Source organism: Bufo bufo, chromosome 9 (assembly GCF_905171765.1).
Source record: "Bufo bufo chromosome 9, aBufBuf1.1, whole genome shotgun sequence".
In the NCBI taxonomy this organism is placed as follows: domain Eukaryota; kingdom Metazoa; phylum Chordata; class Amphibia; order Anura; family Bufonidae; genus Bufo; species Bufo bufo.
The window spans coordinates 157,138,984-157,164,397 of NC_053397.1; the positions used below are offsets into that span (position 1 = coordinate 157,138,984).

At 43.1% G+C, this 25,414-nt stretch overlaps 1 protein-coding gene across 1 annotated transcript in view; it reads right to left on the bottom strand.

Moving 5' to 3' along the window:
- CBX6 (chromobox 6) overlaps nt 1-25,414 on the bottom strand; it is a 62,153-nt gene that overhangs the window by 6,602 nt on the left and 30,137 nt on the right. Inside the window, exons 2-4 of the mRNA XM_040407240.1 lie at nt 22,971-23,014; nt 5,465-5,530; nt 4,278-4,344 (exon numbers count right to left, since the gene is read on the bottom strand). Of these exons, the coding sequence (XP_040263174.1) occupies nt 4,278-4,344; nt 5,465-5,530; nt 22,971-23,014 (177 nt within the window). The remainder of the gene's footprint in view (nt 1-4,277; nt 4,345-5,464; nt 5,531-22,970; nt 23,015-25,414) is intronic.

Consider the following 25,414-nt stretch of genomic DNA (forward strand, 5'->3'; position numbering starts at 1 on the left):
TTCCTGCAAATGTGCACAGAGTCCTAAAGGGTGCAGCTGGAGTGATCGTCCGGAAAAAGTCTGGACTCAAGGCCAGGGTGTTTCCAGTAGCAACGGTTTCATCACAGAGTCTGCAGGTGATCGGAAGAAGGATGATGATCTCGGTAGAGATGACCCTGGAATGTCGTCGTCTCCCGAACCCGTGACATCAGGGGGTAAGAATGTTCCTGTTGATTGTGTGGCAGACCCCGTGACAGTGAGCCAGCGGCAGTTGCTACTTGCTTGGCCGGTATGGTGCTAGACACCCAGTTAAGAAACTGCTACAAAAATATGTGACAATGTAAAAAAAACTGTGTCTGAACAGGCGGGTAAGCCTGTTGTGGTTGCTCCCTCACAGGAATCTGCAGGGGAGAAGGTTACTATGTTGCCTAAATTGCTTGTGACCAAAGCTAGTTTTGGGATGGCAAAACTCCGAGATCCTATGCTAGCCCGAGTAAGAGGTAGCACGAGGGAGAAACCTGGAAGTAATAAAATGCTAACTGTACAGGACAGGCATGCGGTTAATAAGAACTATCCAGTGGTTCTCACTGAGCGTGAGACTGCGGTGAGAACTGGGACTTATGGACTTGCTGGTAGAAATACGCTCATACATGAAGGAATATTGGGCCGTGATTTCCCGTTGTTCCATGACTTGTGGGGAAGTGGAAACACTTCTGCAGTCCGTGACGAAACTCCTGCAGAACTGGTACCTAATCCTTTAAGTGAAGTGACCATTAAAAACAATGGTGCAGATAAGGTGCAAAATGAGTGTGCCAAGTTGGCGGAAATGCATAATGAAAGTGGGATGTCATCTGAAATATCTGATGCTGATAACATGCCTTTTCCTTTGCAGGTTGTGGTCAGGGGAGAAGCGCCCCCTGGTGGTAAAAATGTAAATGATTATGAAGCATTATTTTCTTCATCTGCTATTTTTCATGAAGAACTATATGACTTGATCAAGAGATTTGAAAAATTGCATATAAGTAGTGTGGAGCGAAGTACAGCTCCAACTCAGTGTTTGAATGTGCAGGAAAATATGGTAGGGTATAGTTGTTAGCGCACTACTTTTGAGTAGGGGGTTCCAGTGCTGTCCGCACTGCCCACTACTCCTATCTCTGTAACCTATCACATACAAGGGGACAATAGCACAGACGTACCCCTGGATTTGTGCACCAGTCACCTCATGCACACTGATTGAGATCTTGACCAATCAGTGTGCATGAAGTGACTGTGGTGCACAAATCCAGGGGTACGTCTGTGCTATTGTCCCCTTGTATGTGATAGGTTACAGAGATAGGAGTAGTGGGCAGTGCGGACAGCACTGGAACCCCCTACTCACCAGTAGTGCGCTAACAACTAGAGTGGCAGGAGCAGCAGCTCCATCAAATAGCACATATATGGGAATATGGTGTGCTACTGAACAACAAAAGATATCAAACTCTATGGATTATATATTTGTACACTACACAGTACAAAAACACTCCCAGCACAAAGATTGTGTGAGAGAAGACTCATGAAATATATGGTTGAATACAACAACATAATTACTCACTCTTGCGGCAAATATTATAGGAGTATCTCCCAAATATGGCTCCGCAGTTTACACTGGTGTATTGCAAGTGCATAATCCCTAAATAAAGCCTGATAGTTTTAATTTGTATTAGTATAGGATTGTGGTTTTAATGATAGAAATAAAGAATGTCGTTTTATAATGGAATGGTAGGAACCCTATAGGGATTTTCCGCCCATTTGACCGGTATTGTATCTTTCGCAGAATTAATAATGACCTGAGCAGTATATGTGACATATGTGCTGTAACCGATAGCAACTCAGAGAGTGAAGCTACCATGAGCGGAGACTGATACTCGTGACAAGGAGACAAAGGCCCTCTCCTTGGCTGGAGCCCTTGAAGAAGCTAGGTGAATTTGAGAGACTGAACAAGCAACTCAGAGCAGAGATAGAGGATCTTGTGAGCTCAAAGTATGACGTCGGGAAGAAAGTCTATGAGTTGGAGAAGTCTAAGCCAGAGCCTATTAAGAAGGTCTGGAGATGGTGGCACTGCAGTGCTGGCCGAGGCAGAGAAGATGGAAGATGCTTCTGCTGAAACAGTTGATGGGGCTGATGTGGATGCCGAAGGCCAAAGACCCGTGGTAGAGTGTATCCCGGGCCTGGAAGACGACCCCTCCGCCTACAAGGCCTTCCAAATAGCCAGCAGCCTGCTGGGGAAGAAGTACGAGGAGGTGAACGATCAGTTTTCGGATCCTGACTCTCCTGACTCCTCCCCAAAAGGAGAACAGTGTCCTGGATGGGTCTCTGGAAAATGTCAGAAGATGAGGAGTCTGCTGAAGACCCCGGTGCCTCTTGCCTCGATGAGAAAGAGTTAAGAGGGCAAGTATATGATGCCATGTCTGAGAAGGATGAGAAGGCTGTCAAAAGAGACTGGAGACTCCAAGAAGACAAAGGTTGAAGAAGTTAAGGTCGATGTGTTGGTGGACGTGAAGTCCCCAGGTGCTGCAGAGACCAAAGTTAAAGAGGACCTTTCACTAGAATAAAACATCTAAACTAACTATACAGACATGTAGAGCGGCGCCCAGGGATCCCCCTGCACTTACTGTTATACCTGGGCGCTGCTCCGTTCGCCCGGTATAGCCTCCGGTATCTTCATAGTTAGGCTCCACCCAGGGGAACCTGCCGGAGTCTCATTCTCCCATGCTGTAGCGCTGGCCAATCGCAGCGCTCAGCTCATAGCCTGAGAAGCTTTTTGGCCAGCGCTACAGCATGGAAGAATGAGACGCCGGCAGGTTCCCCTGGGTGGAGCCTAACTATGAAGATACCGGAGGCTATACCAAGCGAACGGAGCAGCACCCGGGGATAATAGTAAGTGCAGGGGGATCCCTGGGCGCCGCTCTACATGTCTGTATAGTTAGTTTAGATGTTTTATTCTAGTGAAAGGTCCTCTTTAAGACAAAGGGAGCGGCAGCCGAAGTGGAAAAAGCAAAGAAGCAGAGGTCTCTGAAACTGCCACCAAAGCTGGGGAAATCACTGCTAGAAAGAAGGAAGAAGTGAACCAGATGCACCTAAAAGAAGCGAGCGGGGGCAAGCTTGCTCTGCTGAAGGAGCCCCGCAAAGCAAAGGAGAAAGTGTCTGAACACGACCATGCCTGGGAACAACTGTGGGAACAGTTCAGTCAAGAGCTGCAGCAGTCCAAGAAAGGACATGAAGAGCATGTGCGGGAGCCAGAGAATCTAAAAAGAGAGCGAGATCAAAGAGTACGAGAGCACATCAACATCACCAGGGAAAGAGTAGAAAACAGTATCTGGCCAGGAGATGGGCACAGGAGGCCTTTAGGCAGTTTCTATTGGGCAAGACGTCAGTTTTGGTGATAAACCAAGCTCTGCTGGCGTGGGTCTGGCAGAATAAAGGGAAGGTTATAGGCCAGGTGGATGCCCTCTCACCAGCCTCCCGTGGTTATGCATGTGTTCACCCTCACGGGCTTGAACAAAGGGGGAGTATGTGAGACAGTGACAGATCTCACACAGGTTAGAGGCAAGGAAGGGGTGGATAGTGCAGCCCACACCCCTATTCCACCACAGGTGAGACCAGCTGGAGGTACTCAGGCTGGCATAAAGCACCTCCACGGGTGTCAGTAAGGGGAGAGTGTGCAAACAGAGGCCGGTGAGGCTCTGTGAGTGTGGTCTCAGCTGGGCAAGGCTGAGATACCACGAGGCTGGGAGATATTCTGACCATGCTGCAGCCTGGGGATTGGTGGACTATTGGGCTGAGAAAGCCGCACCTGAAACAGTGTGTGAACTGTGATGTATACTGAAGGTGAGTCAGAGACACGTCTTATGTTTTAGTTAGTGCCCAGATTGGCAGGCTTTTATTTTGTACTGTTTATGTTTTTGCTTTTACCACAATAAAGCACAGTTTGAACATGAAAATCCGTTGTCTGAAGATATCTGTGAGCGTGACCCCAGTGAAAGAGAGCTACCCCTCACACTGGCTTCAGCGGTGACAAACGCAGCACCTCAGTCATTGGCTGAAGCGGTTCGTGTGACCATGACCATAGCCAGTCAAAGGTAAACCGTGATGGGTCTGGAAGATGGAGAGAGTGATAGCAGCACAAAGGACTGGAGCAGGTAAGTATGAATCTTTTGTTTCAGGGGTAATACTGCAGGAACTGGAAAACAACTTTAAGGGAGATAAACTGACTGTACGTAACAAGAGAAAACCATGATGAAGAGAAATTTCATACCTACCTTTAAAAGGAATGTTTTTGGCTTTGGTCCTCTCTTCTTAGGGCCATATATTTCCTGCTCTCTCTCTCTGCGAATATACAAAACAAAGGAACATAAAATAGATGCCATTTGGATATGTTGCTCTAAATGAAAAGTACAAGGAAGATATTACTGCATTTCTAGCTAACAAAAATCTCTATGATACAACCAGAAAAGGAGAAAGATTACAGATACAAAACGTATAAAAGGGTTAATTCTCCAAACACATTATAATGCAAATCCTGCCACTGCCTTACAGGTACTATTAGAAGAAATTTTAGATAAATAACCCCTCAGTTAAAAGTGAACTCTCCTTTTAAAGGGAGTCTGTCACCAAAATATGATGTTATACACCACTTACATGGCTCTCTAGAACACCTATCCATGATTCTAATGGTACCTTTGTAATTTTCTTCTGAGTTTCACCCGCAGGAAAAACAGTTTAATCCATATGCAAATGAGGGCTCGCAAGTGCCCGGGCGGCGTTCTGTGTGTAGGAGCCCAGGCTGCTCTGCCTTCTTTTTACATTACTCCTCCCCAGCCTCTTCCTTGGCCTGCCCTGCAAGTCCCTTGCGTCATCCACAGTACCGGCCGATATCCCGCGCGTGCGCAGTGCACCGCCGGTGCGAGCATGCGCACTGTGATGCCAATTGTGGGCATGGCATTGCTACATGTAGTACGCATGCGCCGGCCTCCAGTCCTCCTGTTTGCTTCTGGTCCGCCCCCTAGTCACTGGTTTCATGCCTGTGCTGGCGCATGCACACTACATGTAGCGATGCCATGCCCACAATTGGCATCACAGTGCGCATGCTCGCACCGGCGGTGCACTGCGCACGCGCGGGATATCGGCCGGTCCTGTGGATGACGCAAGGGACTTGCAGGGCAAGCCAAGGAAGAGGCTGGGGAGGAGTAACGTAAAAAGAAGGCAGAGCAGTCTGGGCACCTACACACAGAACGCCGCCCGGGCACTTGCGAGCCCTCATTTGCATATAGATTAAACTGCGTTTTTCCTGCGGGTGAAACTCAGAAGAAAATTACAAAGGTACCATTAGAATCATGGATAGGTGTTCTAGAGAGCCATGTAAGTGGTGTATAACATCATATTTTGGTGACAAACTCCCTTTAAACAAATGGTAAAGCAGCCAATGGTGATAATATTTGGAACTTACTTTTGCTCAAATGCAACAATAAGTCTAGAGTCCAATATGTTTTCCTCTGGTTCCCATGTGCTGTACCTGTAATAAAAAAAAAAAAAAAAAAAAAATAATAATAATAAAATCAACCAATAATTTCCTCAGTCCATTACCAAGTTAAAAAAAATGAAACAAATACTTCAATCAAAATGCAGTTTATCTAAATCCTTAATGACTAGGCATGAAAAGGACCTAATGACCAGAAACTTTCTCACGGTCCTAACTTTAATTTGTGGGACAGTCAGAATAATTTTTGCAAGTTTTTTTTATGTGACACCTGGGACATATTTATTTTTTTAGAGAATTGTTTTTCTATTTTAGCTTTATTTTGGGAATGTTTTTAACCCCATAAGGACCAGTGCCGTACATGTACGGCGAGCTGATTGGGCAGGTGCAGGAGCTGCGCCCGCCCGATCAGCGGCAGGGGTCCGGCAGTCACTGATAGCTGCCCCCCTGCTGTATGCGCCGGCATCGGTGAAAACACTGATGTCGGCGCATTAACCCTCGTACTGCCGCGGTACGTGCGGGGTGGCCATCCGGGCCCCGTGTTGCTGTGATGCTGCAGCATCGTGGCTGCCTTCAGTGACAGCCTGTGAGATCCAGCCCCCTGGATCTCACAGGCAAGCAGGCTGAAGAGTATTATACTTACAGCCAATGCATCACAATACAGAAGTATTGTGATGCATTGTAAAGGGGATCAGACCCCCAAAAGCTGAAGTCCCAAAGTGGGAGAAAAAATAAAGGGGAAAAAAAAAATAAAAGTTTTACAAAAAACATTAAAAGTTTCAATAAAAAAAAATAAAAGCGTCCTTTTCCCAAAATAAAGTAACAAAAAATTTTGTGAAAAAAATTAATAAGTAGACAGATTAGGTATCGCCGTGTCCGTATCGACCAGCTCTATTAAAATATGACATGACCTAACCCCTCAGGTGAACAGTCAAAAAAAATACTTTATCATCACCTTAGATCACTAAAAGTGCAACACCAAGCGATCAAGAAGGCATATGCCCCCCAAAATAGTACCAATCTAACAGTCACCTCATCCCGTAAAAAAAAATGAGCCTCTACTCAAGACAATCGCCCCCTCCCCGAAGAACCTGCTGTGATACGCGTCCGTAAGAACCTGCTGTGATATTTTTATACATGACCTAACCCCTCAGGTGAACACCGTAAAAAAAAAAAAAAAAAAAAAGTATATATTTTTGACACACTTTTTGTCACCTTACATCACAAAAAGTGTAACACCAAGTGATAAAAAAAGTCATATCCACCCTAAAACAGTACAAATCAAACAAACAATCTCATACCCAAAAAAATTTGCCCCTACCCCTACAAAAGAGTCGCCCAAATTTTTTTATTTTTAAAAAAAAATGTAACTGAAACAACCAACCAAAAAAGTTGTCAAATTTGGTATTGTCGTGTCCGTAACAACCTGCTCTATAAAAATACCACATGATCTAACCTGTCAGATGAACACTGTAAATGGCAAAAAATAAAAACTGCGCCAAAACAGCTATTTTTTGTTACCTTGACTCACAAAAAGAGTAATATAGAGCAACCAAAAATCATATGTACTCTAAAATAGTACCAACAAAACTGCCACCTTAGGCCTCATGCACACGACCGTATTTTTTCACGGTCCGCAAAACGGAGTTCCGTTGGTACGTGATGCGTGACCGTTTTTTCGTCCGTGGGTCTTCCTTGATTTTTGGAGGATCCACAGACATGAAAAAAAAAGTCGTTTTGGTGTCCGCCTGGCCGTGCGGAGCCAAACGGATCCGTCCTGAATTACAATGCAAGTCAATAGGGACGGATCCGTTTGACGTTAACACAATATGGTGCAATTTCAAACGGATCCGTCCCCCATTGACTTTCAATGTAAAGTCAGGAGTTAATATACCATAGGATCTGAGTTTTCTCCAATCCGATGATATATTTTAACTTGAAGCGTCCCCATCACCATGGGAACGCCTCTATGTTAGAATATACCATCGGATTTGAGTTACATCGTGAAACTCAGATCCGACAGTATATTCTAACACAGAGGCGTTCCCATAGTGATGGGGACGCTTCTAGTTAGAATATACTACGAACTGTGTACATGACTGCCACCTGCTGCCTGGCAGCACCCGATCTCTTACAGGGGGCTGTGATCAGCACAATTAACCCTTCAGGTGCTGCACCTGAAGGGGTTAATTGTGGGTATCATAGCCCCCTGTAAGAGATCAGGGCTGCCAGGCAGCAGGGGGCAGACCCCCCTCCCTCCCCAGTTTGAATATCATTGGTGGCCAGTGTGCAGCCCCCCCTCTATTGTAATATCATTGGTGGCCAGTGTGCGGCCTCCCCTCTCCCCCCCCCCCCCCCCCCGATCATTGGTTGCAGCGAGAGAGAGTTCCGATCGGAGTCCATGGCAACCAGGACGCTATTGCAGGCCTGGTTGCCATGGTTACTTAACAATATTACAATATTAGAAGCATCATACTTACCTGCTAATGATATTAATACAATAGAGGGGGGCCGCACACTGGCCACCAATGATATTACAATAGAGGGAGGGGGGGCCGCACGCTGGCCACCAATGATATTACAATAGAGGGAGGGGGGGGGCCGCACGCTGGCCACCAATGATATTACAATAAAGGGAGTGAGGGGGGCCGGGGGAGGCCACACACTGGCCACCAATGATATTACAATAGAGGGAGGGGGGCCGCACACTGTGCCACCAATGAAAATAATACAATAGAGGGAGGGAGGGGGGCCGCACTGGCCACCAATGAAATTAAAACTGGGGAGGGAGGGGGGTCTGCCCCCTGCTGCCTGGCAGCCCCTGATCTCTTATAGGGGGCTATGATATGCACAATTAACCCCTTCAGGTGCAGCACCTGAGGGGTTAATTGTGCGGATCACAGCCCCCTGTAAGAGATCGGGTGCTGCCAGGCAGCAGTCATGTACACAGTTCTCAGTATATTCTAACTAGAAGCGTCCCCATCACTATGGGAATGCCTCTGTGTTAGAATATACTGTCGGATTTGAGTTTTCACGAATGAAAGTAACCTACGGCCACGGATCACGGACGCCAATCTTGTGTGCATCCGTGTTCTTTCACGGACCCATTGACTTGAATGGGTCCGTGAACCGTTGTCCTATTTTTTTGACGGTCAGGAAACACTGATCACAGATGCGGCTGCAAAACTGTGCATTTTCCGATTTTTCCACGGACCCATTGAAAGTCAATGGGTCCGCGAAAAAAATACGGAAAACGGCACAACGGCCATGGATGCACACACCGGTCGTGTGCATGAGGCCTTATCCTGTAGTTTTCAAAATGGGGTCTTTTTTTTGAGTTTCTACTCTAGGGGTGTTTCGCTGTTAAGCCTTGCTTTGTTAGCGGAAAAAAATTGATTAAAAATGGAAAACCTGCCAAAAAATGAAATTCTGAACTTTCGTCTACATTTTCCTTTAATTCTTGTGGAACACCTAAAGGGTTAACAAAATTTGCAAAATCAGTTTTGAATACCTTGAGGGGTGTAGTTTCCAAAATGGGGTCACTTTTTTGGAGTTTCTACTCTAGGGGTGCATCAGGGGGTCTTCAAATGTGACATGTCAACTTGAAATTATACCAGGGAAATCTACCTTCCAAAAACCATATGGCGGCGTTCCTTTCCTTCTGCGCCCTGCCGTGTGCCCGTACAGCAGTTTAAGACTACATATGGGGTGTTTCTGTAAACTCCAGAATCAGGGCAATAAATATTGAATTTAGTTTGGCTGTTAATCCTGGCTTTGTTAGCGGAAAAAAAAAAATGGATTAAAATGGAAAATCTGCCAAAAAAGTGAAATTCTGAAATTTCATCTACCGTATTTTCAGGCGTATAAGACGACCCAACTTTTCCATTTAAAATATAGGGTTTGGGCCATACTCGCCGTATAAGACTACCCCTGCCTGCCCAGCCCTCCCTATCTCAAAGACGATCCTCTCCAGTCCAAGGAACTGACCATGGCAGCCAGGGCTTCAGTAGCGTCCTGGTAACCTATCTTTTTCTTTTCACATTCCCAGTTTCCCCACATAGGAACTACTAGGGGCTGGGAAAAGATGGTGGGTCCATTGCCATGGGGGATCTTTAGATGGCACTGTTATTTGGGGGAGGGGGATCTGTAGATGGCACTGTTATTGGGGGGGGGGGGGGGGGGGGGGATCTGTAGATGGCACGGTTATGAAATATGCAGTACGCAGCCCTGCAGGGTGAGTGAATGTGAGGTCACGGTTAATAGGCAAAGCGAGGGTTGCTCTTGGTACTCACAGTTTTTATTTACCCTAGGTAGGCATACAGCAGTGATGGAGAGGCTGGCACATGAATCCTCTGGGGCACTCTCTGTGTATAGGGACCAGGCCAGGTGGTAGGTGAGGTGCCCTGGGTGTTGGAAGTTTAATGTGCCGGTGGCAAGATCCCTTAAAGTTCGTGACGCCAGTGCCGGTAACGAAGGCACACCGATTTGTTGTAGGAATAATTGAGGTACACAAAGTTGCAGTGAACCAGAACTTCTTTTTAATGAACAGTTCAACTATATACAGTCCTCAGTTAGTTCCATAGGCACAATGTTGAATACAGGCAGGCTTCATATAAACGGCAGGCAAAGTCTTTGCAAGATACTCAGGAGGGTATAACACTTACAGATCAGGCTGTACTTTCCTCAGATCCTGTCAGGCTTTCACCAAGGCCCGTATGCCCTATTGCTGGCTTTATCCTTGGGTAGGGAAAACTTCCTCAGGTATACATCTTCTTGCTGTAAATATCCTTCTGCACTTCAGCTTTCTATTTGGCTGGCTAAAAATGGCTGTGCTATGTACTTGATAAGGTGCTATATATCCTCAGGAGGTAACTTCACCTGGATTAACTTCTGAGCTTCTCTTGCTCAGGGACCTCAGGCAGGCTAGCCTGAGCTACTTAGCCTCCTGGATTAGACTGAACTAACTCTTTCCTGTCTGGGCCTAACTATATATATTAGGGGGTTCCCTAGCTCCCTCTACAGCTTGGGAGGAGAAATTACACCCCTAACAAGCCTGGTACACAGGAATTAACATGGCATTACACATTACAATGCAATATCAAATACAATAGCAATTTCCCACAGGAGGTGGGACAACATGACCCTTAGTAGTGCTCACCCTTACGTAGTGGGACACTACACTATTATTTGGGGGGGGGGGGGGGGGAATCTGTAGATGGCACTGTTATTGGTGGGGGGAGGGGGGATCTGTAGATGGCACTGTTATTGGTGGGGGGAGGGGGGATCTGTAGATGGCACTGTTATTGGTGGGGGAGGGGGATCTGTGGATGGCATTATTATGGGGAGGGGGATCTGTGGATGGCACTATTATGGGAGGGGGATCTGTGGATGGCACTATTATGGGAGGGGGGATCTGTAGATGGCACTGTTATTGGTGGGGGAGGGGGATCTGTGGATGGCACTGTTATTGAATGGGAGGGGGATCTGTGGATGGCACTATTATGGGGAGGGGGATCTGTGGATGGCACTATTATGGGAGGGGGATCTGTGGATTACACTATATAGCATCTTATGCTATATGTGTCATCCACAGATCCCCCTCCCTATAACAGTGTCATCCACAGATACCCCCTCCCCGCCGCTCACAGGAGTATACATTTTTAAACTGTAATCTGTAACTTTAAAATCAGCGCTTATCTCTTTACTACCTTACTCTCAGCTTCGGTAACAGGCAGTGTGGGCGGCGCTTACTCATTGACGTCCTGCGCCACCTAGTGGGAGGAGCAGGCGCGTGACGTCAGTGAGCGAGCGCCGCCCGCACTGCCTGTTACCGGAGCGGAGAGTAAGGTAGTAAAGAGATGAGCGCTGATTTAAAGTTAAAGTTACGGATTACAGTTAATAAATGTATACTCCTGTGAACAGCGGGGCCCTGTATATTCTAACCCCCAGGCAAGCGTCCCCGTCACCATGGGAACACCTGGGGGTTAGAATATACCATCGGATCTGAGAATACCTGGCGTATAAGACAACCCCCGACTTTTGAAAATAATTTCTAGTGTTAGAAAGTCATCTTATACGCTAGAAAATATGGTAAGTTTTCCTTTAATTCTTGTGGAACACCTAAAGGGTTAACAAAGTTAGTAAAAAATCAGTTTCAAATACCTTGAGGGGGTGTAGTTTCTAAAATTTCTAAGCCTTCTAACATCCCAAAAAAAGAAATTTTCATTTACAAAATGATCCAAACATGAAGTAGACGTATGGGAAATGTAAAGTAATAACTAGTTTAGGAGGTATCACTATCCGTTTTAAAAGCAGAGAAATAGAAATTTGGAAAATTGCGAATTTTTTCAAGTTTTTAGTAAATTTGGTATTTTTTTTTTTATAAATAAAAATGAAATATTTTGACTCAAATTTACCACTGTCATGAAGTACAATATGTGATGAGAAAACAATCTCAGAATGGCTTGGATAAGTAAAAGCGTTTTAAAGTCATCACCTCAAGTGACACTGGTCAGATTTGCAAAATATGGCCTGGTCCTAAAAGTGAAAAATGGCAGGGTCCTTAAGGGGTTAAAAAAGTTTTTTGTTTTTAAAATTTTGCAAACTAACACAAAAATTATTAAAATGGGCTCCCTAATTTGTGTTGGCCCTTTTGATATACAATACGGTAATATGTATAGTTTCACATGAACGCGACAACTATGGCAACGATATTGGTTGGAGTGGGCTTCTTTTTTTTTTTTTCATTTTACTGTCATTTTTTGAATATAATTTTGGAACATAATATGTCCCCCCCAAGAGGTCACTAAAAGATATTGGCATTTCATTTTTGTATTTGCACTTTTCCACTGTAACTGGGGCATCCAAATGAGCCCCCTGTGGGGAGACAGGCAGAGCTGATCAGGGTCTGTTAAGATCCTGCAGTTTTGCTATGCTCAAGACCCCAGCGGTCATGCAATTGCCGGGTCCAAAAGAGGAAGTATTATAGCCATACATGTACGGTGCTTGGTCATTATGGAGTTAAGAAAAATAAAATTCAACCATTAGTACACTCCCATCTGTCAGATAATGTTAGGCTTCTAGTTCAGTGGAAGAAAAAACTCATGCTCTTTGCATGTGTGCAACCACCAAAAGAACTGCTATTTGGAGCCGACCTTCGCAAATTTTATTGAGGAAAGGGCAGTTTTACAAGAAACAGAGGTGATGTGGTGGACACAAACTCCACCCATCTGATTTCAATGGGGCATCTGCATGGTAGTATTTCTGCTGTGGAAAAAGAATTGAGACATATGTCTATTCTTAGATACAGAGTCCAATAGGTCGGCACTGCCGGTTAGGTAGTTTGTGGTGCTCGCGTCCTAGGATTGGCATCCCATAAAGCAAGAACAGAAAGGACCGTCACTCACTGAAGTAGTCTGCAAAACTCTTGTTTATTGTCACATAATCCAATATCCTGTGACGCGTTTCGACACTCGCAGGTGTATTTGTCAAACAGCAATACACATATTCCAAAAAAACACCATTAAATAGCCCAGCCCTTCATTAAGGTGTGCGCATCACATGATCGTGATGTCATAAAAACAGGTGTAAACACGCACTTTAAACAAATATTCATTTAAACAAAATAATAAATCTCAGCTTGAATATTGTCTTCTCCTGTTCATATCCATAGTCCCACAAATGTGAAAAAATTGCAAATCAGTGCCAAAAAAAATATAAAAAATATCGAGATAGTAAAAAAAAAAAAAAAAAAAAAAAAAGATCCAGTAGAGCGAAAACAGCATCACGTGCCTCTCTCTACATCATGTGGAACATCACATGACATTGCTAACCTGCCGGGACACATTAGACGCTGAGATTCACGTACACCACAGTCCGGAGAGACTGCAACGTACCAGCTGCCTTGGAGGACACCACACGATTTATGTGGCACTACAAGTGTAGAAATAGAAGAACTAAGATATCTCGATATTTTTTTATATTTTTTGGCACCGATTTGCCATTTTTTCACATTTGTGGGACTATACCTTTGGAACACTTATATGCAATGTTCACATTGTTGTATTACAGCTGTACATCATATATTTTTATTCTTTTTTTTTTTAAACATGCTCTTTTTATTATAGCATTCATCAATAAAGCATAATATCACATATACTTTTTGAGTAATTGGGAAAAAGACATGACCAGTGCAACTGGTCTAAATAGCAAATTAATGCAAGTCACAAGTATAACCTCTATCAAAAGATAACAAGTGGTTCACAAACCTAACTTATCATGCATTGTGATATTGCAGGTTCCATACATTAAATTTCCCACTTTATAGGACATAAAATAATTCACATACCAAAAAATTGGACCAAAAAACATAATCTTAAAACAAAACCTAAAAGTCGAGTTGGTTCACTCCCTAAACCTGATCAGCCGTGATCTGATATTTATATACCAGATAGTGTATGTTTTAGACCTGTTTATCTTCCACAAAGCTGTAGCTTTATAATAAGATGCTTGTTAAGATAGGGACCTATCCTTACTCTCCGATTAGTTCCCTTCTGGGTTGATAGGAACCTCCGTTCCTCAAACACTTTCCGGATGGAGGGGTCTCAAGATCTCTGTTCTTGTTGAGTAACTATGTGCGACAACCAAGGTTGCCAAGTTTTCAAAAACCCTTGTCTGTTGTGAGACTCCCAACTTGCCAATTCCTCCATTCTGCAGAGGTGATTCATTTTCTCATACCACATGGCTATACTAGGCGGTTCTGTAGTTCTCCACAACGCTGGAACCAATAACTTGGCGGCTGCCATCATATGTGTCTGTAGATTATTTTTATGAGGAGTAAATTTGCCCTCTGGTTACCATAGCAGAACTAGGGGGGCAGTAAGTGACAAGTTTCCTATACAGATCTTATTCATAATACACTCCACTGAATCCCAAAACGGTCTAATTTTATGACAATGCCACCATATGTGGGAGATGCTACCCACACCCTCCATACATCTCCAGCACTCACTAGAGTTGATTAAGTGGATGTTTTGGAGGAATTCAGGTGTACGGTACCATCTGGTTAAGGTTTTGAGTGAATTCTCCTGCACTCTGACACATCTGGAGAAACCATGTGAGTGTGACAAAATAAAGGCTCTACTAGGTTCATCAAGACTTATCCCTAGTTCCCTTTCCCATTCTTTAAGGTAAGTGGGCGGAATGTCCCCTCTTTTTTCTAGAATCTGTCTGTATATTAAGGATAAAGTTTTAGTTGGCAATTTTGGCAATAAGACCATGGTCTCTAACCAAGATGGATCCATCTTAGAGTGGTTTTTAGATACCTTAAACTTCTTACATGTGACTTCAAAGTCCCATTTTTGAATATCTGACCCTACTCTCGGTGGCTCCCCTCTGAGAGATTCATAGATATCAGTGACGAGAGGCAGTTTCAAAAGGTCCCCTACTCTGAGCTCTGATACAGATTCCCACACCGGATTGGCTTCTATAACTCTATCTGAAAGGACATAGGGCAGTATGTTAAGGGGAGTAATAGGGGATAGACCTCCTTTGCTTAGGTTTAACGCTGATGACCTCTGACATTCTTTAATAGTGCTTTTAGTTATAACACTTATAAGTTCCTGAGGGCTTAAAGTTGGAGGTTTGTGCCATAACAAGTGCGAACTATTTTTCCCAAATACCTCTTTCAAAGCGTACAGATCTCCAGATCTAGTTAAAGTCAACCATCTCTCTAGATGGATAGCCTGGACATAGGCAGAGATATCTGGCAAAGAAATTCCCCCATGCCTCTTCTTCCTTACAAGTAGGGAGTAAGGTAATCTGGCTTTTTTGTTACCCCATAGAAATTTCCCCATAATAAATCTCAATCTGTTCAGGAATGATCTGGGTATTGCTATTGGGAGGGAACGAAACATATATAGTATTTGGGGGAGGATGTATGAGGTTAATACGTTTTTCCGTCCTAACCATGAAATCCTGGGTGATAAGGATTTATTCAGGAACGTTTGAACTTTTGTTAATAACGGAGAGTAATTAAGATGGAACAGCTGGGTAGGGTTGGCTGGTATCATAACTCCCAAGTATTTAATCGCTGTGGAGGGCCACTTAAAAGGGGACATACCTCTTATCTTTTTCAATTGGGAAGGGGTTAGAGAAACTCTGATGGCTTCAGACTTTTCCATGTTAATTTTAAAATTGGAAATCTCTCCAAAGGCTTTAAAGGTGTCTAATATTTGCTTCATTGCTTCGATAGGGTTGGTGACCATTAGTAGCAAATCGTCAGCAAATGCTGCCATTTTCTGCGTATCACCTCTGAATTTGATTCCTCTAATACTAGGATCCTGTCTGAACTTTAGCAGAAGCGTTTCTAGGACTAATATAAATAGAGATGGGGAGAGGGGGCACCCCTGCCTAGTGCCATTCTTAATAACGAAGGGGTCAGACAATGTACCATTCACTAAAATACGGGCTGTGGGAGCTGAGTACAGGGAGAAAATTGCACTGACAAATGTATCAGGGAAGCCAAACGCCAATAAAGTACTACGCATGAAAGGCCAGCCAACCCTATCGAATGCCTTTTCAGCATCTGTCCCTAGTAATATTAAAGGCATGTTTTTCTTTTTAGCATAGCAAACTGTATTTACCACTCGGCTAACATTGTGCCTACCTTCTCTGCCGGGCACAAACCCCACTTGCTCCTCCCCCACCAACCCAGGCAGCAAACCTGCTATACGATGACTTAGCAATTTAGCCCACCATTTTAAATCTGTGTTGAGGAGTGAGATTGGACGATAGCTACCACACGCTTCAGGATCTTTCCCTTCCTTGGGAATGATAGTGATAGTAGCCTCCTGGGCCTGCGAAGGGAGAACCGAGCCACCGAGGAGGGAGTTGCACATCTTGGTGAAATGTGGAATCAGTATTTCCGCAAATTTCTTATAGTACACTATAGGAAAACCGTCTGGACCTGGGCTTTTCCCAGATGGGATGCTATTGAGAACCTTGGCAACCTCCTCCTCAGTGAACGGCTTTAGTAGATCTGTCCTGTCTCCGGCAGACAAGGCAGGCACATCAATAGATTTCAGGAAATCATCTATGTTATTTTGCAGCAACGTACTATCTCTAGTTTCGGGCCCCCCTTCTCCTTCCAGGTTATATAGCGAAGTGTAGAACTTACAGAATTCTTTCGCTATAGCTGGTGTAGCCGTTAACCTGTGGCCTTCTTTAGATTTAATTACTTGGATAAAGGACTTATTCCTCTGGGACTTTAACAGGTTCGACATCAATTTAGAGCCCTCATCCCCATGTGAATAGTATTTAAAACGAAGAGCTTGTAGTATTTTAGCTGATTTAATGTTCAGTTTGTCCTTTAGCTGAGACCTTAGGGATTTTAGCTGATTTAAAACCTCCACTGTCTGAGACTTTTTATGTAGTTTTTCCAGTGTGGAAATCTGCAAAAGCAGAGAATTTATCAACGGTGTTCTTTGTCCTTTAACTTTGGAACCTATGCTAATAAATTCCCCCCTTACTACAGCCTTGTGGGCCTCCCACAATATTGGGCATGACATCTGAGGGGTTTCATTTAAGCTAAAATAGTCTAGCAGTACCTTCTTAACCCTATCTTTATGTTCATTTTCCTCCAAGAGGGTTGAATTGAGCCTCCATGACCAGGACCTCACAGGCATACCCTTCAATAATAACTTCAGGCTCACCGGGGCATGATCTGATATCGTGATCGACCCTATGGAGGCTTCCTTAACCATGGGAATAACATTATTAGATAAAAATATATAATCTATGCGCTGGTAAGAGCCGTGCACTTTAGAGAAAAAGGTGAAATCTTTCTCCTCAGGGTGAATCAATCTCCACACATCAGATAGGCCCATATCTGCCAGAGTTATCTGCAATCTACATTTCTGTCTTCCCGATAACTGGGGCGTGGCAGATGTGGAGTCCATCCCATGATCTAGTGCAAAATTGAAATCCCCCCCCTAGTACCAAAATCCCTTCAGTGAATATTTTCAAAGAATCTAAAACCTGTATCGGCCATTTAATTTGACCCTTGTTTGGGGCATATATTGCCGCGAGGGTGACCATTGAGTTTAAGACCTTCCCCTTAAGAAATAGAAACCTGCCGTTGGGGTCGATTAATTTCGCTGTTAACTGAAATGGGATATTCTTACTAAAACCAATAGAGACACCTCTAGATGCAGAAGAGTGAGTGGCATGGTGCCAATCTGGGAAATGTTTACTGGACTTATTGGGGACATGGTCATGTCTGTAATGTGTTTCTTGCAGAAACACAATATCAGGGTTTTCCTTTCTAAGTGTGTGGTAAACTTGGCTACGCTTCTGCGGAATGTTCATTCCATTCACATTAAGTGAATAAAGTGTAATGTGCGTCATACCTAGAATACTTGGTATCCAGACCAACCTTCTCATTAATATCAGTGAACCTAGAGACTCGACTCGAAAAAGTAAAATAAAAAGGCATTAAAACATAAAAAACACATATAAAACAGGATGAAAGGACTTCCCAGTCCTATAGGCGCTGTACAGCGCAATGGTGTAATTACATTTTGAGAATAAGAGATTGGGGGAGGGACATAGGTAAAGACTTCTAGAAAAATCTAGATGAACCACTCACCCGACCTCTTATATAAATGCAATAAAACTGACCGATTAACTTCAACTCTTCAAGAGTTCAGAACTCGTGCCAAATGTATGGACAAAGAAATTGCTATTCCACGACCTCTGAGGCCTATGGTGGTATTACAATAGCTAAGCTTCTCTCTCAGTACCAAGGCATATCAAACTGAGCATCTGATTAGATTGCTAGCAATAGCTGAACCTGAACAATTCTCAACAGTGACAACTTTAAATATCTATTACTAAAGAGCACATACATAGTAAGTAGATAAACAAAGGCTCTCTCTGGGATAAGTGACTACCATGAGAGAAGCTAAACTTCAACCTCCAGCATCAGAAGACAGCAAATCAGTCCCCTGTCAGCGGTTTCTTCTTTGAATTCTTGTGCTTAGGCGTATCCCGCCAGGGTAACGGGTCAGAAAGCTTAGGCAACTTCTCCATATTAGCTGAAGGGAGCCATTAAGGGATATCCAGGGGAGAAATCTCCAGGGCCTCCCATATCTTGGTAAGTTCATCTGGATGACGTATTACAATTTGCCGGCCGTTAATAGTGGTACTCAAACCAAACGGAAAAAGCCACCTCATGGGCAGCCTCCTCTCCCTCAATTCGGCCGCGAGGGGTTTTAATGCCTTCCTTTTAGCTAGCGTGCTTGCTGCCAAGTCCTGAAAGAACAGGATTTTGTTCCCCTCAAAGGCGACCTCTTCTCTCTCCCTTGCCGCTTTGAGCACTGCAGATGTATCGAGGTAGTTCAGAAGAGCACAGATGATATCTCTCGGCGGTTCACTTGCAGCAGGCTTAGGCCTAAGCGCTCTATGCACCCTTTCAATAATGATATTTTCGGCCCGCTCTGCTCCCACAAGTATGGCGAATATCTGCCCGACACTGTCCAGCAATGCTTCTGCCACCACCGATTCTGGGACACCTCTTATCCTTACATTTTTTCTTCTCCCCCTATTCTCTTGATCTTCTAAGTGGAGGTATATACTGTCCACCTGGGAGCCTAGTGATCTCACATGGCTTTGTAAGCCCTTGCTATGTTGTACCACAGCCGCTTGAAATTCCTCCAGCGCTTCTACTCTCTGCCCCACATGAGTTACCTCCGTTCTGATGACCGCCAGCTCCGTCAACACTGGAGATAAGGCTTGAGCTAGGGACTGCTGTAGAGACCTCTGCAGAAAGGCTCTGGTGATCGGAGCAGGATCTGGTTCGTCAGGTAGATCTGAGGGAGCGCAGGAGCTTGCGTCCTCCGAATCCATATCCAAGGCTGCAGCGTTGTCCTCAGCCGCCGCCATCTTCCCTCTGGCTGCAGGAGACGCCGTCCTCTTGTAACGGTATTTATCCAGATCCCCGTGCGATTTTCTTGCTTTTGTCACCTGGGTGACCTCTCCACCTCTCTCCTTGTTAGTTTTGCCCATATTTATGTCGGTCAGGGCTGTAAAAAAGCTTTAGATCGGGTGGTATGGTGAGGAGCTCAGAGCTCACATGTCTTCCACCATGCTCAGTTGGCTCCGCCCCCAAATTCTCATTTTTATTCTTGATAACGATCACTTAATCACATTAGATTTTTATATTTTATAATATATCCTCCAACCTAATATTGCAGCAATCCAGCAAAAATAAATCAGGGGTTCATACTACATGCTATTTTACTATATTTATTTATTAAATAAGATATTTTAATACTCATACCAGATGGTGAGTGCCTGTTTTTACTTTGCATATTTATTAAAAGAAAAACTGTTGAAAAAAAACATCTATACAAAAAACAATCCTTTCATAAAAAGCTGTTTAATTCCTAGTCACGGTTCAGACCCATAGGTTCCAAAGTTTGGAGCCCATGGATCCAATAAGCCTCCCTTTTTCTTAATATTAAGGTACTGTCACCGCCTCTCCTGGGTTGCTTAACCCCTTCAATGATCTGAAATCGCAACTGCGATATATTGTGTCTCGCTTGATGAAAATGGTGTGGTATTGGTAGTAGCAGATTAGCCTTCCTGATCGTAGACTTGTGCTTACTGACTCGATCTTTCATTCTTGTGGACGTTTCCCCTACATACAAAAGACCGCTTAATATTTTAAAATGTATACAACGTAATTACTATGGCATGTTAAGAAGCCCCTAATAGGGATATGTTCCCCTGATCTAGGATGGGTGATGTAAGGGCTTTTGAGGACACAATTCACTGATAATATGCCAATGCTTATTCACAATAGTGCGAACTTTCTGTATCCATGGATGATACTTTATCCCTTTTAGTGGTAAACAGCTTTTTTATTTTTCCATCTTTAGTCTGTGGGATTTAATTTTTTTGCCGTTTAAGTAAATGTGAGGGATATCCTCTTTCTGCAAACCTAGCCGACATTTCATTTAATCTGATGTCACATTGTTCGGGATCCGGCACAATACGTCTCACCCGTTGATATTGAGAATATGGTAATGCCCTTTTTGTATTAGTGGGGTGATTGCTGGTATAAAACAATATACTATTGCGATCTGTGTCCTTTGTATATAAATCAGTTACAATCCTATTCTCTGCATTTTTAATCACCCACGTGTCCAGGAAGGAGATTCTGCTACCATCAAATTGTAGAGTAAATTGAAGTTCAGGCCACACCGAATTGATGGACTCAGAAAATCGCTTAAGGGTCGATATGTCGCACCGCCATATGCAAAACACATTGTCGAAAAATCGACGCCAAAAAATGCAATACTGTATATATAGTGGATGCGAATAAATAAAATCGCGTTCAAATTGCGCCATATAACAATTTGCATATGGCGGTGTGACATTCTACCCCATCGCGGTTAGTAAAACGTGTCTTGGAACAAAAAATAATTCTGTTCCAATACTATAGTAAGGAGTGAAACAAAAAAAATCCCTTTCTTCCTTTTTGTATGTGCTACCCTCTAGTATATCCCGCACTGCATCCAAACCTTTCGTATGTGTGATCGACGTGTAAAGACTTACAAACATCGAATGTAGCCAAGATGCAATCCGCATCAAGCTGTATCGATTTTACCTCAGACAAAAAATGTTGAGTATCCCGCAAGTATGAAAGGTGCTGTTCTAATCAGGGGAGTTAGTACCTTATCTAAAAGTATAGCTGGGGGAGAGAGAATCGAATCGGTAGCAGCCACTATGGGGCAACCTGGTGGATGAGTCCTAGATTTATGAACTTTAGGCAAAGTATAAAACACCGGTATGATCGGATGTTGATTAATTAAAAAATTCGCCCAATTTGGTGTCGATCGTTCCATTCTCTCTATATTGTTCCACAACTTGTAAGAGCATGCGTTTAATATCTCCTGTGGGATCTGACTGTAAGACACGATATGTGTCCCCACTCTGTAGTTGTTTCATCATCTCTGCGACATAGTAGGATTTATCGAGAATCACTAAAGCCCCTCCCTTATCAGCAGGTTAAAAAACAAGGGACTTGTCTTCTACTAACTGGGAGAGGGCGTTTCGCTCATCTTTTGTGATATTATGATGTATATAAAAGTCGCCCTGTTTAAATCTCTCAAGTAGTATAGACAAGTCCCGTTGTACAACATTAACAAAATGTTTCGACAGGATGATATAATTTTCGGAGGTACATATTTACTGTTGATTTTCAGATCAAACTGTTTCAGGGTTAAAATATTAAGCGGTCTTTTGTATGTAGGGGAAACGTCCACAAGAATGAAAGATAGAGTCAGTAAGCACAAGTCTACGATCAGGAAGGCTAATCTGCTACTACCAATACCACTCCATTTTCATCAAGCGAGACAATATATCGCAGTTGCGATTTCAGATCATTGAAGGGGTTAAACAACCCAGGAGAGGCGGTGACAGAACCTTAATATTGAGAAAAAGGGAGGCTTATTGGATCCATAGGCTCCAAACTTTGGAACCTATGGGTCTGAACCGTGACTAGGAATTAAACAGCTTTTTATGAAAGGATCGTTTTTTGTATAGATGTTTTTTTTTTCTTGAGTTTTTCTCAACAGCTTTTCTTTTAATAAAGTTTATGTTTTTTCATGTGGTTTTGTGATTTAAGATGATCGAATTGAGCTGCTACCAATATTCGTATGAAAATCTGGATGAATTCTATGATGGTCATATTGATACATGCTTCTCTGTAGGCGAAATGATGCGATGTTGTGTGGCAACTTATGGATACGAACAGGAGAAGACCATATTCAAGCTGAGATTTATTATTTTGTTTAAATGAATATTTGTTTAAAGTGCGTGTTTACACCTGTTTTTAGGAGGTGTGTCTTATGACATCACGATCATGTGATGCGCACACCTTAATGAAGGGCTGGGATATTTAATGGTGTTTTTTTGTAATATGTGTATTGCTGTTTGACAAAGACACCTGCGAGTGTCGAAACGCGTCACAGGATATTGGATTATGTGACAATAAACAAGAGTTTTGCAGACGACTTCAGTGAGTGACGGTCCTATATGTCAATTCTTGACGCCGATTCTGCAGCAGGTGGCGACATGGACGAGCCCATTAAATGTGGCTAAATCAGGGTGTGAATCCACAGCATGTCAAACAGCAAATCCATGGCTGAAATTGGAGGGTGAATAAAAAAAAATCCCTATGTGGAACATGGCATTATTTAGTACAATCTGCATTTAAAGCCCTCCAGTATAATTTGGGCAATAGTACTGCATGCGACACAATATTTTCCTTCAAATATGACAGAAACTGCAGTGGATCCTCCGATGCATATGTGAAAAACAGGTAACTGGATAAAAAGCAATGAGTGTAAACACTAAAAAAATAAATACAAAACACACAAACACACACTTATAAGAAGCACTGGAATCTTACTTGATAGCCCAACCTTTCCATTTCACAAGATATTCGATTCGGCCCTGGAACAGAAAATAGTAATTACTTAAATCTTAAACTTAAAACTTCCGTCATATTTTCAGCACATTCACATTCCAGTTTTGAGCGAGGCCAAAAGACTGGTACAATTGTATGCACTGTTCACTGCAGGGAGGCAGCAATTTAGCCTGTGTCTTTGCGGATTATTGTACATCACGGTTTTAGGGTCCATTCACATGTTCGTATGTGTTTTGCGAATCCGCAAAACACAGACACCAGCAATGTGCATTTCGCATTTTACGGACCACACATCGCCAGCACACTCATAGAAAATGCCTTTTCTTGTCTGCAATTGCAGACAAGAATAGGACATGTTTTATTTTTTTGAGGAACGGAAGTGCGGATCCGCAAATGCGGATAGCACATTCCGGCCTCATTGAAAATTAATGGGTCCGCACCTGTTCCGCAAAATTGCGGAATGGATGCGGACCCGTTTTGCGGATGTGTGAATGGACCCTTATTGTGATTTTTGGCTAACCACCCGAAAAAAAGTGCAACAAAACCGCAATGTACAATAGCCCTAGGTACAGATGTATGACTGTTCATAAATGTTCCCCTATATCTGTAAAAATTTTGGGCCATGATTTTTGATTCTGTTGTCCAGAAAAATATTTTAGTACAATAAATACAGAACGCAGGACTGATGTCTGGTCTGGGGTCTGTATTTATTTTAGTAATTGTACTTATTTTGGGGTCTGAGGTCTGTAATTGCTCTGGGCTTGATGTCTGAACACACTTTTGGGTCTGGTCTGAATGTTCTACAGTGGGTTTCACCATGGAGTTTTACCCAAGGTTGACCATACATTTTGCCCTTTGCATTGTAAAGTATAAAATCTAAGGACAGATATGCAACATTAGAAATCCTTTTTTATTTAATTTTTTTCCTCAGGCAGCAGAAAGGCTACGTGCACCTATTATAGGTGTTCAATAGGGCTTAGAAATTACTCCATTTATTATGGGCAGGCATTCGTTCCTTGCTTCCAAGTGCATGTCAGAAGAGGCAGGAATTATGCATTTGTTATGGAACTGCCCTGATACACTAGCTAGTAGTACTAAATCTAATCCATGTGGTATGTCATGGCACCCAGGGGGACCCATTGGTGTGTATTTTGGGATATGTAGAGGAATTCCCAATGAAACAAAATGATAGAGAAAATAAATGTCTTCATTCTCATGGAAAAAAAGGGTTTGTCAAACAAGGTAGAGTATAATAATCTGAAAAAAATATGGTTCCCTGGGTAGATGCCCTTCAGGCTTGGAATTATTTGTTCTGCTCAGGGATAGAATGTCTGCTAAATGGTTGGTCCAATCATTTTTGTATAGACTGTTACCCCATACTAGAAATGAGCGAACCTTCCAAGATTCGGTTTGTTGAATTTTTGACATAATAAGAAAGAAAGAGACAGAGAGACAGAGACAGAGACAGAGAGAGACACAGAGAGAGACAGAGCCAGAGAGACTCTAGCATGCTACGCAGCTTGCATTGAGAGAAGTGTAATCCTGGGTAGGAGATTCTAGTCCTCGTCTCAATTTCAATTGAATATTACTTTGGGGGTCTCTCTCTGGTTCATCTGTAATGAATCCCAAAATAGTAGAATGGATTTGCTCATTCTTGGTTCTAACAAACCCAAATATTTTGTAAATTCACTTCAGAAAAATAAAGAGACATCTGCATGTGAAAAACATGAGAAATTAATCTTTACCCCCAAAAGGATTTAAAAAAGCAGAGCGTTTCATAACTACAGCGTATCCTTCTGCTGTTCAGCTTTCTAAAAATACTCATGTAGCAAAACTAGAAAATTAGATAAAAATGCAAGAAAAAAGGGGGGTCAGTCAGCACATCCCAATGCACAGGCGCACGCTGCCATGGCTAGAAACACAAAGAAAAAAAAATACAATGCAACAGCACTCTGCAAACCAAATAAAGTACAATAATGCCATAGTTATGGAAAATATTTTGGTGCTAATGCTACGCTTATTTAGTAAATTTGAGATTCTTGGCAAATACATCTTGTACAAAATTATTTGGGCCCGTCTGCTGGTGTCAAGGTAATCTCTATAAGATGAAAACCTAACACTAAATACTGCCTGTTATAGTGCAAGACTGGCCACCATAAAAATCAGCCTATAACTATGGCATTATTGTACTTTATTTGGTTTGCAGAGTGCTGTTGCACTGTATTTTTTTTTCTTTGTGTTTCTAGCCATGGCAGAATGCACCTGTGCATTGGGATGTGCTGACTGACCCCCTTTTTCTTGCATTTGTACTGAGCTGGAGGGGTGGCTGACTACTGTTGGTCGTGCACTCCTGACTAGCCTGTCTGCCCCATAGGCTGATTTTAATTACTGTAAGTACAAGGGCTCATGCACACGAATGCGTCTGT